General features: G+C 50.5%; 1 protein-coding gene across 2 annotated transcripts in view; it reads left to right on the top strand.

Moving 5' to 3' along the window:
- Nucleotides 1-16,529, top strand: part of DOCK1 (dedicator of cytokinesis 1) — a 446,228-nt gene extending 429,699 nt beyond the window's left edge. For both annotated transcript variants that reach the window (XM_019728239.3, XM_019728238.3), the window contains exons 48-52: nucleotides 1,962-2,107; nucleotides 6,180-6,378; nucleotides 9,597-9,750; nucleotides 11,025-11,176; nucleotides 15,361-16,529. In XM_019728239.3, coding sequence (XP_019583798.2) covers nucleotides 1,962-2,107; nucleotides 6,180-6,378; nucleotides 9,597-9,750; nucleotides 11,025-11,176; nucleotides 15,361-15,456 — 747 coding nt within the window. In that variant the 3' untranslated portion in view covers nucleotides 15,457-16,529. The remainder of the gene's footprint in view (nucleotides 1-1,961; nucleotides 2,108-6,179; nucleotides 6,379-9,596; nucleotides 9,751-11,024; nucleotides 11,177-15,360) is intronic.
- The last annotated feature ends 215 nt before the right edge of the window (nucleotides 16,530-16,744 follow it).

Raw genomic sequence — 16,744 nt, 5'->3', positions numbered from 1 at the left:
GGCTGAGAAGACTGTTCAGAAAGACAGACACCTGGTGTGTGCTGCCTCCCCACCTGTGAGCTGTCCTCAGAAGCTGCTGCTGTGGACAAAATAGCAAGGGGTAGCATGGATTTGGAAAGAGCCTGCCAGCAGATCTCATTCGAAGCATAAAGAGGATCCAAGACCCACAGAGACGCCAGAGAAAAGAGGAATGGCTGTGTTGGGCAGGTGATGCCCAGGGTGATGGATGAGGTGGCCGGGGCGGGCCCAGGGGAGCATGCAGGACCCTCCCTTGGGAGTGTCAGGAACACCAGGTCACAAAACAGGCTGCTAGGGCCCAGCCGAGAGGCTGGATAAGAGGACACTTCAGAGAGCAGGCCTTGGATTGCCCTTGAAACTGTTTCAGAAAGGCTGAGAAGAGGAAATCTAGGCTTTGAGTCCCTAGATTGTGTTAGGAGCATTTTCACACTTTGGACTAGTCTGTGAGGAACCGTTTCCTTTTCAGTTTTCTCATAAAGGCTAATTAATGACAGTGGGCATCTCCAGGGGTGTATGCAATAGCGCCGTGATCGGTGCTGACCCCAAGACTCAGCAGACCTGCCCCACACTGGTGATCTAGTGCTTTGAACCAGTGGATGCAAACTATGGCCCCCCACTTGTTTTTGTAAATAAAGTTTTGTTGGCAAGCAGCCATGATCACTTATTTCTCTATTGTCTGTAACTGTTTTCATGCTACAGCAGTGGAATTGAGCCGTGAGGACAGAGACCTTACGGCCTGCAAGCCTAAAATACTGATTCTCTAGCTCTTCACAAAAAAAGCTTACCAACTCCTGCTTTATACTGTTCTTTCACAGTCTTGAAGCTTTTCTTATTCAAGATCAAATTCTAGTTCATGTGCAAAAACCACATTTACGAAACAGGCCACTTTCCAGACGTGGAAGTGCTGTTATATAGTCTGTAATCAATCACCTTGGTCCCACGCAGGTCTCCTGTAGGTGACTGGCTGACTGAGACGCCAGCGTTGGTGGTGTGGGGCCGAGGGGTGGGGCGGCTGACGGCACTCAGAGAGGAACGCCCAGTAGGTATTTGGTTTCCTCTTCCTCAGGTAAAAGCAAGGAGCTTCTGCCACAGCTATAGTCCCAGATGTGCCGACATCTGGCTCAGGGGAACATACACCAGCATTATGTAACTAATTACAGATTGACATGTGGTATATTTCAGGGACACTTGTTTTGGAGATATACATAATATGTCAGAGAGGATGGCAGACTCCATCCAGAGACCGTTTTCCTCAAGAATGCATCACCGGCCCTCTGCCTGGCAGGAGGTGACCCTCACCCACTGTTCCGGTCTCTAGACCATTGTGGTCTGGACAGGCTCAGGCGTCACGTCCATCACCTGGGTGATCGGCCCCGGCTGTCAGCATGCAGAGATACACGGAGCTCATCTAAAGATCTTGCAGATTTTTTCATCACATCCTAGGTGTTTCTCCATACGTTACATTTTCTGGTCAATATACTCGATGACTTTGGAACAACAGGTTGATGCACTGTGGTTGGTAAAGAAAATTATATTTAAAAATTGTTTTAAAGCCAAGGACGTTCTTTCTGGGATTTTTCACAATATCGGGGGAGGTTTCAAAAAACCCCCAAACCATCATTGTTTTCGTCTTCGACTCTGAACAGGAGGAACATGTCATGTTCATAAAAGTGTGGGCAGTTTTGGTCTAGATTCCAGGCTGCTGAGACCACTTAGTTCCCTAAGAGCCTGGCATGCCAGGTGGAAGCCTTTTGGGGCAGACATCAGACAAGCCTCTCTCTCTGTCTCCCCTCCCCCTCCCCCTCCCCCTCCCCCCTCCCCCTCCCCCTCCCCCTCCCTTCCCCCCATCTCCCCCTTCCCCTCCCCCTCCCTTCCCCTCCCCCTCCCCTCCCCCTCCCTTCCCCCCATCCCCCTTCCCCTCCCCCTCCTTGTCCCTCGCTCAGCCCTCAAGCCTGGACGACAGAAGAGGCAGCCGTCCTCGGTCCATGGTGCGTTCCTTCACGATGCCATCTTCATCACGGCCTCTGTCGGTGGCCTCCGTGTCCTCCTTGTCGTCGGACAGCACCCCTTCCAGGCCAGGCTCTGATGGGTGAGTCAGCCTCGGCATCAGGGGAAGGGCTGGGAGGGGGCTCACAGGGGGCCCTGGATTTCTTTTATCACAACTGAGAGGATTTTTTTCTTTTTTAATCAAAACTGTCTGTAAACTGAGACCCTCCAAGACTTTACGAATGTCGTACCCAGTAAGACTTTCAGGGTCTTGTGAGTTTTTGAGAAAGAAGTTCTCTCTGTGGGTAGCACTTTCCCTAAGGTTTCCCATCAAATCTTAAAACCTCCAGGGACTGTACGGTCCTGTTCAAGGTATCCTGGGAGAAGCATGCTGTGTGCTTGCTGGCCAGGTACCTGCACTTTCCATCTCTGGCTCCCTTCCGTGGTGTGGCACCAGGGCAGGGCTGTCACACACAGTCAGGCTCACATGAAGGCTGGCACAGCCACCTTTCTTGGGAGGCCCACTTTTGCTCTCGAGCACCGGAAAGCACACGGCAACTAAGACGAGAACGGCGACCTAATAGACTGGGGAACGTGGGACGAGCTCTCGCACTGGCTCAGTGTTCAAAGAGAACCTCCATGCTGACATTCGTTGTACTTTTGTGTAGCAAACATGTAAAGTTTGTTCTTATGATAAAAAAACGGAAACTGTGGCATGCAATTTAATCATCAGAGAAGAACTTCTAATGGTTTTATTGTCGCGTTTGCACAGCTGAGTGCTTGCCTGGCCCCATTTGGAGGACAATCCATCACCCTGTCAGTCCCCCAGGCCCTGGCTCCTGCAGCATGCAGGCACAAACTTCCCGAGCACCCAAGGGACATTCAACTCTGTGCGCCCCTTTTTTTGGCAACAGCCGATGTGCCCGATGGAGAATTGGAAACTACACCCACATTTTTTCTGAACAGTAATTTTTATCAGTGTCTGCTACTTACAAGGCCAAGTCTCCATGGAAGTTCTCAATTTAGAGGTATTTAAATCATGTGTGCTTGTCACTTCGAACAAGGGTGCTAAAGAAATTTAATTGAGCTTCTCCCCACGAAAGCCCCAGGCTAGTTACGAAAAGGTTTTGTATTTCCAAGCACAAGGGGTGAGGGTGCAAATGGGTGTGCAGGTGGTGGACAGGAGAGTGGTGTCCTGCACTTGTGAATACAGGAGTGTGGACACTTCTCCCCGGGAGGAATTCGTTTAATCCTGACCTAGAAGGCGTCTTTGGTGGAGTCCAGATTTCCGTTCATTCTCGTGGTTACCTACCCGAGCTGTGTGACTAATATGGAGAAAATGAGGCTTTGGTCTCAACTGGCACAGGTACCTGCCAAATAAAGCACCTCCTGTCGGCAGTTGCTTCTCATAAGGTGAAAAATTTAAAACTCAACCCATGTTGTGGTTCTTTGTACACTTGTCTGTAGTTCACAGCGCAGGTCTCCCCCCGAGTCGAATGACATCCACTAGTCCCTTCTTCCTACATTGTCTCAAGTTCTGCAAAACCTAGAATAAAATCATGAAGATTTTTTATTATTGCTTCTAATATAACAGATACACTCTCTAGCACCTAGTGGGTGTTGATTTATTGGTTGTGTGTATTCAGGTGGAAAGGTCCAGGTTGATCAAAGTTGACACTGGTATATTTCATCCATCATTTGCGAGTTTTTGTTATGCAAAGTTTTCAGGCATAGACAAAGTGGACAGAATATTGTTGTGAGGCCTGTACCCACTCTTATCAACTCCTAGCCAATCTCATTTTGGTCTGTATCCCACTCTCTCCTTCCCCCCTCTTATTTTGAAGCAAGTCTCAAACATCCCATCATTTCATTCATAAATATTTCAGTGTGAATTTTCTAAAAGGTAAGAACTTAAAAGAAAAAACGATATTTATCACACGTAAAAAGTAACAGTAATTCCATATTATCATAAGCTATTGGAGTTCATTTCCAATTGTGTCATAAATGTCATATTTTTAAAGTTTATTGGTTTGAAATTGATTCAAATAAGATTCTCACCTTGCAGTTGATTGATATGTCTCTTTAATTCTCTTTGAATCAATAGATTTCTTTCCACTTTTTTTCTTTTTCTTGTAATTTATTCCTTGGGAAAAATCTAGGCCGCCTACCCTGTAGTCTGGAGTTTGCTGATTGCGTCCCTCCCGTGTCGTTTGATGTGTGTCTCTGTCCTCCATATTCCCAGCAGATAGGTAGTTGCTTCTAGAGCCTTGATCAGATTCAGGTGTGATTTGGAGCCAGGATGATTTCACCTCCATTTGGAGGGGCATCATGTCTGCCTGTCTCTGCTTCAGTCATGTTAGCAGCTCCTGATAATCAAGACCTGCATTCAGTACCATTGCTGTTTACATGGTATGTTCCTTAACAACAACGAATCCTGCTGCCTGTCAGTGTTACTGGCAGAGACAAACAGTAGGAGAGGAGAATACTTGCTCTCGGCCTGTAGCCCCAGTGGATTTATTTGCAGGGTCGTCTTGTGAACAATCCATCTAAATGTTGATTTCCGTGTTAACCTCTCCCACGCTGGGAGTTAGGTGGCTGCAATGGCCTTAATCAGAGCAGTGGTTTTGTTCCAAATGTTTCTCTCACAAATAAGTTGAAAAGAAACCAGTTACGATGAACATGTGAGTGGCTCTCTAGTTTCCTTCTCTTGCAGTCAGCCTCTCCTTGAAGAGGCCAAGGTATTGCCCAGGTGGTCCAGCAAGTCAGTCCCAAGGGCATTGTGGGGACCCCAAGGGTAGGCTGGGGCAGGGCTCCTGTCCCAGCTGTCCCCCTGGTGAGGGTTGGGGTTTGCCCTGCCACCAGGCTTGGGGACTGCTGCTCACTGGGCAGCTAGAGGGCAAGGAGCATGTGCGAATGCTCTGGGTTTCCTGTTCTGCTTCTCTTGACCATATGGAAATGATGTGTAGCCCGCAGTTCAAAAGACATTTGTCAGAAATCACAATATAGGCTATTTCTCATCTATGACTGTCTGACTGTAACTCCTTTGAAGCGACCATACCTCTTTTGGAATAGATTGCCGTTTCACATGCTGTACTTTGAAAATGTAAGATCCTCCTAATAACAATACTTTACATATGAGTGAATGCTGTCAGGTTTTAAAGCCATTTTTGCACCTTTCTCCATGTGGGCTCTCTCTCCTCCCTCTGTCCTGATACAGAGGATGACATTGCAGTCTTAGAATTGGACCCGTTTCTTCCCTCTCCTCGTATGACTTAGTAGGACAGAAGCAGAATGCCCCCCTCCCCAGTCTTGGATTAAAATAGTGAATCGCAATTGAATGCAGATGTTTGTGCCTACTCGGCTGTGACACGTGCCTTAGAAACTAGTCCACGATCCATTTACTCAGTAGACTGACCATGTGCCTGTTTTTGTGCCCACTTGTTGGTGTCAGTAGGCAAAAGGGTGGTGGTGTCCTGGTTTCATCTTGTGACGGGGACAGCCCACCCACAGTGCTTAGAGAATGTCGCGACTCACCAGTAGGTGGCAGAGCTAGGACCCAGGTCCTCAGTGCGTAGCTCAGTTCTTGGCTGGAAACCTGAGGGCATCTCGGTACAGTACGTACCTGTGAGCTGGAGTCAGCTGACTTCTAACCGGGCCATCCAAAGGGCTTTCATATTAAAGCAACCCACACGTCTGTGATCAGAAACTAGCCGCGGAAACCTGGTCCAAATCAAGAAACCAGAAATTTCTTTCCATCAGTGCCTGACTACTTCTCCCCGTCGCATCTGTGAATATTTCAGTAGGCGTCCCTGAAAAGTGAGCACTCCCCTGTGAAATATACCCCAAATCCCAGGCCCCCATCACAGACCAGCAGGAGCCCCTGCATGTCATTGTCCTGCCCACCCCGCCGCCCCTTTCCTCCGCCGTCCTGGAAATGTGGGGGTTTTTTCAGTTTGTGGTTAGTGAGGCACAAACACAGCCCACGCACTGCTGTTGGCTGGTACGTATCGCGAGTCTCCCCGGCCTCTCTTTGAAAGTCATTCCTTTCCCTGTAAAATTCATCAGTTCCCAGTCAGCACTTCGATTCTCTGGGAGTGACATTACACGTGTCTCCGGGTGACAAGCAGTCGTTCTCTTCTGAAGATGTCAGTGCTTTAAACAACTGTTTCCTTTAGGTTTGCCCTGGAGCCCCTCCTGCCAAAGAAAATGCACTCCAGGTCCCAGGACAAACTGGACAAGGACGACCCGGAGAAGGAGAAGAAGGAGAAGAAGAAGGAGAAGAGGAACAGCAAGCATCAGGAGACATTCGACAAGGAGCTGAAAGCGGCCGACAACCCCCTGCAGCAGTCAGAGGCTGTGATCCTGTCAGAGACGGTAATTTCCCAGCAACACCCCCCTCCCAGCGCTGTGGTAGCTGCTGGGACCCTCCTTTGCTCCGCAGGCAGCCAGTGGGGCTGTGGATAGAGTTCACTGCCTTTGCCATAAAATAGTCACTGGACAATCTGGGGTCCCCCTCAGCCCTCCCCTGACATAACCCGATGCTGATGGGCATGGGAAGGCACGGAGTGAAGCTTTTCCCGCAAGATGCTTGGCTGGCACCATCCTCCATTCCGAAGGGGCAGGGGCAGGAGTGGGGGCCCTGGGGAGTGGGGGGTTCCTCCCCATGATCCCCACGTTCGTAGTCCCTGCAGCGAGGCTGGACCTGCTGCCAGTACACGTCCTGACGTGTCCAGAGATGAGCAGGAATGCTTTGTTGTCAGAAAACTGTCCTCAGTGCCAGCAGACACCCTTCCCCCACCCTTCCCACTGGGCTCTGCCAAGCAGCACCATCCCCTGTGGCCCTGCAGGCTGCATCCGCTGCTCACTTAGATCTCGCAGCCATCGTTCAGAAGGACTTTCGGGGACTTAACGTGACACGTGCTGCTTAGTTGACATTAAAGACGGATCCCAGGGAAACTGGTTCTCGCTCTGTGCGCTCTGTCCCACGGCGGGGATCGGGGCACTGCTTCTCCCTGAAGCACACGGCAGCCTTTGCAATCTGAGGGCAAGAATGCAGCACCGAGAGCCTCTGGGGTAAAGTTTACTCAGAAAGTGCCACTTGTAGACTGGGAGCAAGACGAAGAGGAGGCTGTCACAGGCTGTCGGCTTCAGAGCCACCGCCCCTAGAAACAGATGGGCGTGTGTCTGTGGTGGCCAGGGGCCCGTGACCTGTCCTGGCTGTGACTGAAGGGTTGCTTGATCACAGCGCTCCGGTGCGACCACCTTTGAACAGGACACACCCCGCAGCTTGTTTGTATCTTGAACAGCAGAGGCTGTGTTTCATCCAGACTGTGCCCCTCGCACCAGCGCTCACATGTTCTCGGCTGTCCAGAGGCAAAAGGCAGACCTGAGAGCCACCGCTGCCCTTTTGAGGCCGCTGGACGCAGCTCTGCCTGCGGCTGGCCGTGGTGTTTCACTGCAGTGTGATGCTGGCCAGGAGTGCCAGGGCTCAGGGGAGGACGGCCGGCGGCTGGCGTGAATGCCGTGCAATGAGGAGTGTCTGTGAACCCCCCACATTCTCTGTTCACGATGCTGGAAAGCTGGAGTGCCAGTGACCTTGCTAGGACTGGCCGAGGTCCCCTGCTCTCGAGCCCAGGATACACCCCTCATGTCTCAAGGCATCGTAACTGGGTGAGGGTGTTAACAGAAAGGTGTTTTGATATTTACTAAGTGCCAGACACTGCAAGTCTCAGTATGTTTGGACTTAAGCTGTTGAAACAGAGGGTCTCGGACATTGAGCCAAGTGGCAGAGCTCATCACAACTAAGGTCTGTGAAAAGCAGTCAGAGGGCGCCCCAGGCACTTGGCCATTGCAATGCCAGTTCTGTCCCTCCCCGCTGTGGCCCAGTTGGCCTGCGAGGATACTAGCAAATATGGGCTGAGCTCAGCACAAAGTGGGCCTCCCACAGCTGGCCCAGGTACCCTCAGCAAATCTGGAGGATCGCACCAGGGTCAGTGCACAGAGCTGTGACCTCCCGTGGCCTTGGAGGAGTCTCAGAATGACCACAGCTGCGGCCCCAGGAGCCAGCACCCCCGACCTCTTGCTGGGGGCATGCCTACTGTTCTTGCTCCAGCCCAGCTGCCTGTCTGTCCACAGAGGGGCCTTCTCCTGCGGTGATAGGTCCTGCAAGGTCTGTGGGTAGTTAGGCACCTGCAGTTCCTACACAGGCCCCTGTGAGCCATGGGAGGGCCCAGCAGGTGGGGGCCCCCTGCAGGGGGGTTTACTGGAGCAGAGGCAGCAGCCCTCTTCGCTGAGGCGAGGCCAGTGCCTGTAGTGCCCCGGGGGCCTCTGGGGCGGCCACTGCTCTTTGCCTCCCTGCAGCCTCCCTGAGCCCCTGCAGAGGTTTTCTTTGGTCACTTTATGGGGCTGGCTTAGCTTCCTACATGATTTGCATCCTCAACAATTTCATGGCATTTAGCTGAGCCTCTCGGAGCCTGCGGTGCCCTCCAGGTGCACTGAGCATCTCAGGGTCACACATCCTGTGCTCTCAGAGTCCTCACAAAGGGCCCTTATGGGGTGGGACTGGAAGGATGGGAAGGACAGGAGCAGCGCCTGAACAACCCCTGAAGCTCTGTGGCCATTCGCACTCACGTTCTCCCACAGAGAGCCCAGAGCGTGGCCACGCCTCCCCAGAGCCCCACAGCAGTTAGGGAAGCCCTGACTCCTGCTCTCCGGGGCTGCTCCATCAGCATGGCAGAAGTCTGGCGGCCAGCCTGTGTCCCCTCACGCACCCCGTCACTGAAGGGCTTAAACCTTCCTCCTTCCCTTTCAGCCTCAGCAGTGTCCACGTGAGCGCTGCCCTTGCAGGCCACTCAGAGGGCACACGTCTCAGCCCCCCTGCTCTGCCGTTGGCCCAGCCAGCAGGACCCACCCCACAGGCCAGCAATCAGGCCATAGGGACCCAGCCCCGAGCCCCTTCCCCACCTAGGGGGGTCGATATCTGGATCCCTCCTTTTCCACTGGTGAATAGCATTTGTAATTGCTCCTACCTCAGAGTAGTTTGGAATTTCTTGTGATCCCCAAGGCCTAATGATCTGAGACCAAGTTGTAAGAAATATGTGAATAAAATTTCCTGATGGAACAAACCGGCCGGGCTGCTGCAACAGGGTACGACTAACTGGTGCCGCAAAGAGCAGGACTGCAGTGTCTCACAGGAAGTCCGAGGTCAAGGCTGCAGCAGGGTTGGCTCCTTCTGCGGTCTGGGAGGGAGACTCTGTGCCAGGCCTCTCCCCCAGCTTCTGGGGGTTCGCTGGCCGTCTTTGGGGTCCCCTGGCCTCTGGAAGCATCACCTGATCTCTGCCTTCATGTTCAGGTGTCGTTCCTTCTGTGCACATGTGTCTGTGCCCAGATTTCCCTTTTCATAAAGATACCAGTCACATGGGTTAGGGTCACCCTACTGACCTCATCTTAACTTCATCTGCTAAGGCCCTGTTTCCAAAATAAAGGCATGCTCACTGGTCCTGGGGGTTAGAAGTGCAACCTATGGACTTTGAGGTGACACAACTTGGCCCATGACAGATACTAACTCCGCTCTTTCTGTCCTTCCAATATAGATAAGTCCCCTGAGGCCCCAGAGGCCCAAGAGCCAGGTCATCAACGTCATCGGAAGTGAGAGGCGCTTCTCAGTGTCCCCGACGTCACCGTCCTCCCAGCAAACACCCCCTCCAGTCACGCCACGGGCCAAGCTGAGTTTCAGTTTGCAGTCCAGTAAGTGACACATTCTCCACATTTGAATTCAGGCCACTGTCCCGCATGTAACTCCCCACTTGCTTGAAGCCTATAAATTAGACCCACTTCCTCCCGTTGCAGCAGATGGAGCGTTTCCAGGAGCCCCCTGGGGACTTCCGCACATCAGGCCAGACCTCAGTCCTGGGCTCCCGAGCTCCCTAAACGAAAAGCGTGGGGCCCACCCAGGCTCTCAAAACCGCCTGCGCACGTCGGGGCAAGAGGAGGGGGTGAGAGGAGGAGCATTGACTTATGGGTAGAGGCTTTGTGTTTGGGGCGATCAAAAAGGGAAATAGATAGTGGTGACAGTCGCTCATTATGAATATAATAAATGCCACTGGTGTGTACACTTAAAATGGTTGAGTGGCAAATGTGGGGTTATATACATTTTACCACAATAAAAATAACCAGCCAACCAAGCGTGAGGGCAGTCATTCAGTCACAGGCCTTCTCCTCGCTCCCCTGGATTCCACGGCAAGACTTCCTTGTAAATTGACACAACTCTTCCCAGGAAGCCTTTTCCTAATGAAGGGTTTTTTCATCGTGTGGATCATCGGGAAAACTCTAAAAGGGGCCTGTCAGCAAAAATGTCAGTTTTCTTCCCTTTAACATAAAAGGAAAACAAATTATTTATAAGAGTCTCAACAAGGGCTGAGAAAATATGCTATGTTAATGACTGTTCCCCGTTTGCAAAGGGCCACTTTTTCAGTTTACTTTAAAAATCAATTGTACGTCCCTTGGCCTATTTAAAGCAACAGCCACCGTGCCCGCTGCTGCTAATAGCGTCATTGCCTGCAGGCCTGGGCCTTCCTGTGAGGGAGCTTTGAAAGGCGGGTGGCGGGTTGTGCGCTGCGTGAGTAGCCGGAGCTCCCCAGGTGTAGTGAAGCTCCAGGTGATGACTGCGGGAGGCTGGGGACAGTCCTGGTGGGGCTTCCGAAACAGCAGGCAGACCTGTCCTGGTGAGGTGCCAGGGAGGGAGGGACAGAAGGGACCCAGGGTGACATGGCTATTGTTACAGTGGATTGGCACCTCCTTCACGCTCTGGTTTTAGCTGCCTTATGGTCCTTGAGGTTCTCTTTCTAGGTCATGCCTTGTCCTAGGAGGGGAGCCCCTGCCCTCTACCTTCTCTGCCCCGCTGACAAGCATTTCTGCCTCCTTTCCGTTCCCCGCTTCCAGAGAGAACATGAAGCGGCCACATATGTGTTCACACCCAGTGGGGACGTGGGTATGATTTTAAATCCATCCCGGTTTTCCAGGTTTGGAGCTGAATGGCATGACAGCGATGGATGCGGCTGAGGTCCCACCCCCTCTGCCTCTGAAAGGCAGCACGGCAGATTATGGGAACCTGATGGAAAAGCAGGACGCGATGGCTTCTGCGACGCCCCCACCCCCTCCTCCTCACCAGAGGGTAAGTCAGGGCTTTCCCTCCGCAGAATCCAAAGCCCTCCTTCCGGATGTTAACGCATCTCCTTTGGGCTAGCCTAGCTTTGATTTTGAGAAAAGGGGTCACAGCAATCACAGCTCTGCGCTGTCTGTGCTTCTGTCGTTATCACTGCATAGAGATCCACGTCCAGAGGTGGCCTCGGGAAGGGGGAGCGCAGTTCCTGATGCTGGATTGGAGGGCGACCCCATGACCTTGGGGGTCATTCCAGTTGAGGTGCAATTCTTGTGAAAGTTGATTTTGAAATGTACCTTTTCTATGAAGAGGTTTGTCTGACTTTTTAAAGCAGCTGGCCGATGTCACGCTGCATGGAGGCCCGCCTCAATCAGATACCCAGCTGGCCCCTGAGAAGCCCTTGTCCCAGCAGTTCCTCCAGATGGCAGTACCCTCACACTGGCCACTTCCCAGTGAGGACAGGCACTCACCGCACGGAGAATCTGCAAAGGAGAAGCACGAGTTGGCTCCAATCAGGGCAAACCCCAGTTTCCCAAGGCCACACGCCCCCAGCTGTGCCTCCCTGAAACCACCCCATTTAGATTTGGGGTGTTGGCTGCCACAAGCATGAGCAGCCAGCTCGAACCCTCGTCAGCACTGGGTCCCCGAGGCTGGTACCCCTTGGACACTTGTTTTAGTCGTTAATCTTGTGTGATGTGCTCATTGCTCAGTGGCCTCTGCCTGCTACTGCAAACATTAGCTAAGTCTTAAAATGCATGAAACCAGGATCTCTGTTACCCATTGACAGTTCCAGAAACATTGTTTTGAGATCCACGGTGGTTCTCTCCTGGATCTCCAGGCTGCTGCCAGACAGGTTCTAGTTGTTCACTGGCCCAGCTGTGTGCAGAGGTCAGCCTCTGCGTGGAGGGGCGGGCATCCGGGAAATCACCAAGGAGGGTTGGGAGGGCCGACTCCAGGTGCATCTGTATAAACTTCAATCAGCCCAGTGTGAAAACTGAAATATCCTCCTTCACATCTGTGCGGCGAGAAGCCTCAGAAAAGCGATTACATGGCAAGAGAACTGTGGGACGTCGAACACGTGAGCTTGTCACAGGGCTGTGATTTTTTTTTCTTAACTGCAAAGCGTGCTTTCTCCCATTAAAAAACAATATAAATCCTACACACCTTTTCTTCTTCTTTTTAGGGAGATATTTTCACTGAGTGTTCTGTAAGTTTATGATCTCTTTTCTTGTGAAAGGAGTGGAAGAGAGAGGGGATTTATTTATGGTCCTATATATTTGATTTATTCCTCTCATATAAGAAAACCAAGCAAGCAGGGGACTTCGTCTTTGATGCTGAAGGGACAGGTGTCCTTGAGGCTGCAGTGCCTTTTAGATCGGCCCTCTGTCCCTAAAGATGCCGTGATGGGGAAGTAGCCCTGGAGAAGGGACAAGTCACCTAATGATGGCTTCTCAGGGAGCTGGAATTATTGTTGCAACTACAGAAACTCAAGACTAACTACAAGTTCAAACAAAAGGAGAACATCGATTGGATGGGGTGTTGTTTTCCTAGCAGCTTAGTTGACCAGCCACATCTTTATTTTCATGTCTTTATTTTATTGGAAAAGCACAACTATCCCGCAGGTCTCCCTACAGCTGTGAACTGAGAATTCTGATGGTGGAAGTAGGAACAAGTCTGTTTTTGTTACAAATCAACTCATGGGCAACATGTGTCAACTCAGTTTCTTTGGTAAATCATTCTGTTATTGATACCAGTGCTGTTGGGACCAGTACGTATAAACTCTGGCTCCATTTACAAAGGGGTTGTGATTTGATTAGATTAATTTCCCAAGTCTCTTTGCTATTTGTTTCTTATTTGATTTACCTTCAGCATGAGCGCGCGTTCAGGTGACACGGCCGTGGTTAGTACATCTTAATTAGTTGGAAGTAGTTGCGTGTGTGGGGGGGGCCTCCCTCTGCGCAGACCCTGAGAGCTGCTGTAGGGTAACGATCGTTCCTCTGCCGTGGGAGGTCATTGATTCTGCCTTCATGCCCATTGATCAGCCGTGGGCTTGTATCTCTAGCTGTTGCCACTGTAAGCTGTCATTTCTTTCAAAATGCTTTGCCCACCAGTAATGTGGGCTAGCATGTTGCTTATTAGCGATAAACCTGCCATGCTCATATTTAGCATAAAGAGTGTCTGTATCCAACTGCATGGCCTGGCCCTCAGTTGCTCACCTTTGACCTGTCTCTGGCTTTCACACGTGTTCTGTGTGGGTGTCAGCCTGTCAAACACCAGGTGGTTGGACCAACCCTAGTGGTTCTTACGATGGCAAGACACCATTCAGCAGTAACCATCAGGAAATGGAAAATAAAATAAAGGTTTGTTACTCACAGAACCTGGACATCACCCAGCACAACCACACAGGAAGGCCGCGGGTCGAGAGTGCACAATGCAGGAGCCTGGGTTCTGCTTTTCCGAGGGTCCAGGCTGGGACCTAGGGTTGCAGTGGGCTCACTCCTCATTGGTGACTTTGAAACATAAGAGTGAGAAGAGGAAAAGACAAGTGGCCCAAATGGTCAGTTACTGAAATCCACCAAGAGCTCTAAAACAAAGGGGCCTCCGTGGGAGGAGGTGGCCTGGCTCTTCATCTAGTGGGTGTGTTTATTCACTAAGCCATCTTGGAAGTGCGTGCCTGGGCAATCAAAGCTTAAGTCTGCTGCCTGCATGATGAAAAAGGAAAATAAAAAGCACTGTCAGGGTTTGCACCACATGTAAGCAAATAACCATCTTATCTGACCTCCAGGTAGGTGTTTCTTTTAACCCTTCTTACTGATTTAAAGTCTACTTGTTTACTTCCCTTTTTATAATCTCTAAATATCATTATATCAGTTCTGTTTTTCCACATGTATTCTCTTCTCTCTGTTAAGCACTGGGTCATTTTCGTATTCACTTGTCTGCACATGGGGAGGAAGTGTGCGTGATGAGTGAGAGACTGCTGCCTGGATGTTCTGACCTTGAAACTTTTCTCACATTGAGCTAATGTCACCCTCCCCTGAGAGGCTTTTAAAAATGATGATGCTCTGATTTCATTCCGGTTTGTTCTCCCTATGGCGTGCGTCCACTTACCCTGCTCTGTCCATTTGTTCATCTGTCCATTTACTCATTGTTCACTTCTTCCTTCATTCACCTGTTCATTCATTCATTCATTCATTCATTCATTCATTCATCCGTTCACTCGCTGGCTCACTCATTTACCTACCTGGTTAGGTAAACAGCAGTTACATCTCCTGCATGTCAGGTGTCTGTGATGGTGCCAGGTGCCGAAAGAAGAGGGCAACAGCCATCCTCAGCCCTTCACACCTGGCAGGTCCATTAAACAGGGCTTTGTTCTATCACCCTTACAGTTGTAAATTCATTCTTGGGAATCTAAGGCAGACTCTGGCCCACGGGCCAAATGCAGCCTGCCACCTGTTCTTACAAATAAATTTTTATTGAGACACAGCTGCACCATTCTTTACATATGGGGTTTCCCTCGTGATGAGTTTAAACAACCCCCTCACCTTGTTTATCTGCCTCTGTTTGCAGTTTCAGAAGCAACTGGATAAAAAACTGCCTGTAAATTGGTCACTTGCCGGGTGGCTGCAGCTGCCCCCGCATGGCCTAGCTCATGTGGCCTTTCCAGTTCCAAGAGCAAGGGGGTCCTCTCGCCCCCCCTGAGGAACCTCTCTAAGGACTGGTTTGTCCCTGAACAATTTAGGGGCGTTTTCAGGGACACAAGGAGGAACCCACGGGTCCTCACTGAGGAAGGCTCACTGGGGCCCCGCCAGGCTGTCTGGGTGGCCTGGGTCCTGCTTTGCCCATATTCACTTGCTCTTGACCATTTAAACTGCCTAGTTCTGAAAACAGTCAATCTCCAGAGGCCCCTAAAACAGTGGCACCTGGATTTGAAAGTGCCACACCAGTGGTTACACTTCTCAGCGCTGTGCAGACCTCTGAAGTGCTTTGTGAAAAGCACTTCATCAGAGATGCAGCAGCCCAGTCATGAGCAGACCCCAGGTCACGTGGAGAGGGCCGCCCCCCCCCAGGGTTGCACGTTAACACGTGAACTCCCCCTGCGCCCCGCCATCTTGACAGGACAGACTCCACCCGGAGACCATTTCCTTCCTGTCAGAGCATCAGTAATGTGACGTCTCCCTCATATTCGTGTCTTCTAGCACCTGCCACCTCCACTGCCCAGCAAAACCCCGCCTCCTCCCCCTCCAAAGACGACGCGCAAGCAGACATCTGTGGACTCCGGGATCGTGCAGTGAGCGCGGCAGGACGGGCTGGAAGGAGCAAGCTGCCGTCCTTCCTCTCCCTCCGTGTGCCTTTCTGTGTCTGTCGTTTACCTCATTGGGGCTGTGATGTCTGACATTTAGTGCAATTGCCTTTCCTTAAAAGGAGCTGGTTTTCAGCCTTGGAGCGCATGGCCCTTAGTATCAGGGAGCAAGGTGGATATGGGGCTGGCACGTACCGTTGTGTTGATCAAAAGTGTGTCCTCCTTGTGAGAGCCTGAGTCTTGCCCAAAAGCCCTTTCTTTTTGTGCCAAATGACACGTTAGCACAGAGCAGCTGAGCCGCGTTGAGCATCGTAGAAGAGGTTAGGCCATCCAACCCCCTTGAGAACTGCATGGCCACCAAGCTTCCGAACGCTCCCCTTCTCAGAGCCCGTCCCCAGCTTACACGCGCAGAACGTTTTACCAGACCCTCCCCACTGTGGCTGATGGTGTGACTTTTTGTTGGTTGAATGTCTCTTCAACCTGCATCGGGCAATTAAGGTCAACGCTTTCAGGGAGGTTCCTGATTTCCTCTGGTATAATTTAAAGTAGGACATTTCTCAGCTACTGAACAGTTACTAATTTATGCAGTGGAAACACGATTAAAAATACTGGATCAAGTGGAAAAATAACTATGAGTAAAGGAAGATCACTTTTCTTTCCTTTTTAAAAAAGAATACATAGACCACAAGAGATGGTTTTAATTGGGTAAATTCTTGTTCTCTTTTTGTACAGAAGTGTGTATATGTGATTGTCTTTAGAACTCATTTTCGTCTTTGTGGTCCTTCCATTTATTGTGATAGGTGTCTGCAAATGACTGCCAATATATGTTCTTAATTTTTAACTGCTGGAAATGTAAAAAAAAAATGCAAATTAAGTTTTGATCTTTTTCTTTCAAAGCTCTAAAATACTGAAAATGTTGGTGGACAATGATTTTTAAAAACTAACTTCGTATAACCTGTTTGTATTCTATCATCTATATTTTTTTATTCAGTATAATCATGATACTCTTCTAATAGGCTCAAAGTTAATCATTGACAATAAAAAATAAAATGTTATTTAAAAAGACTCCCAGTGTCTGAGATACTGTGTTTCCGTCCTTTGGTGTAAAATACAAATGCAGCTCTTTCTTTCTGCTTTCTCAAGGAGCTTTGCGGTCCCCATTTAGATGTGTGCACGTCTTCTTCCAACACCATTCTTGGTCATCTCGCTTTAAATTGTCTCTGATTTGGGCCCCAGATGGACACCACCCATGTCCCTCTGCGTGTCCCTCTGCGTGTCCA

The sequence above is a fragment of the Rhinolophus sinicus genome, chromosome 15 (assembly GCF_057876585.1).
Source record: "Rhinolophus sinicus isolate RSI-liver-muscle chromosome 15, RSI-T2T, whole genome shotgun sequence".
NCBI lineage: Eukaryota > Metazoa > Chordata > Mammalia > Chiroptera > Rhinolophidae > Rhinolophus > Rhinolophus sinicus.
This window is presented reverse-complemented; position numbering and strand designations above follow the sequence as displayed.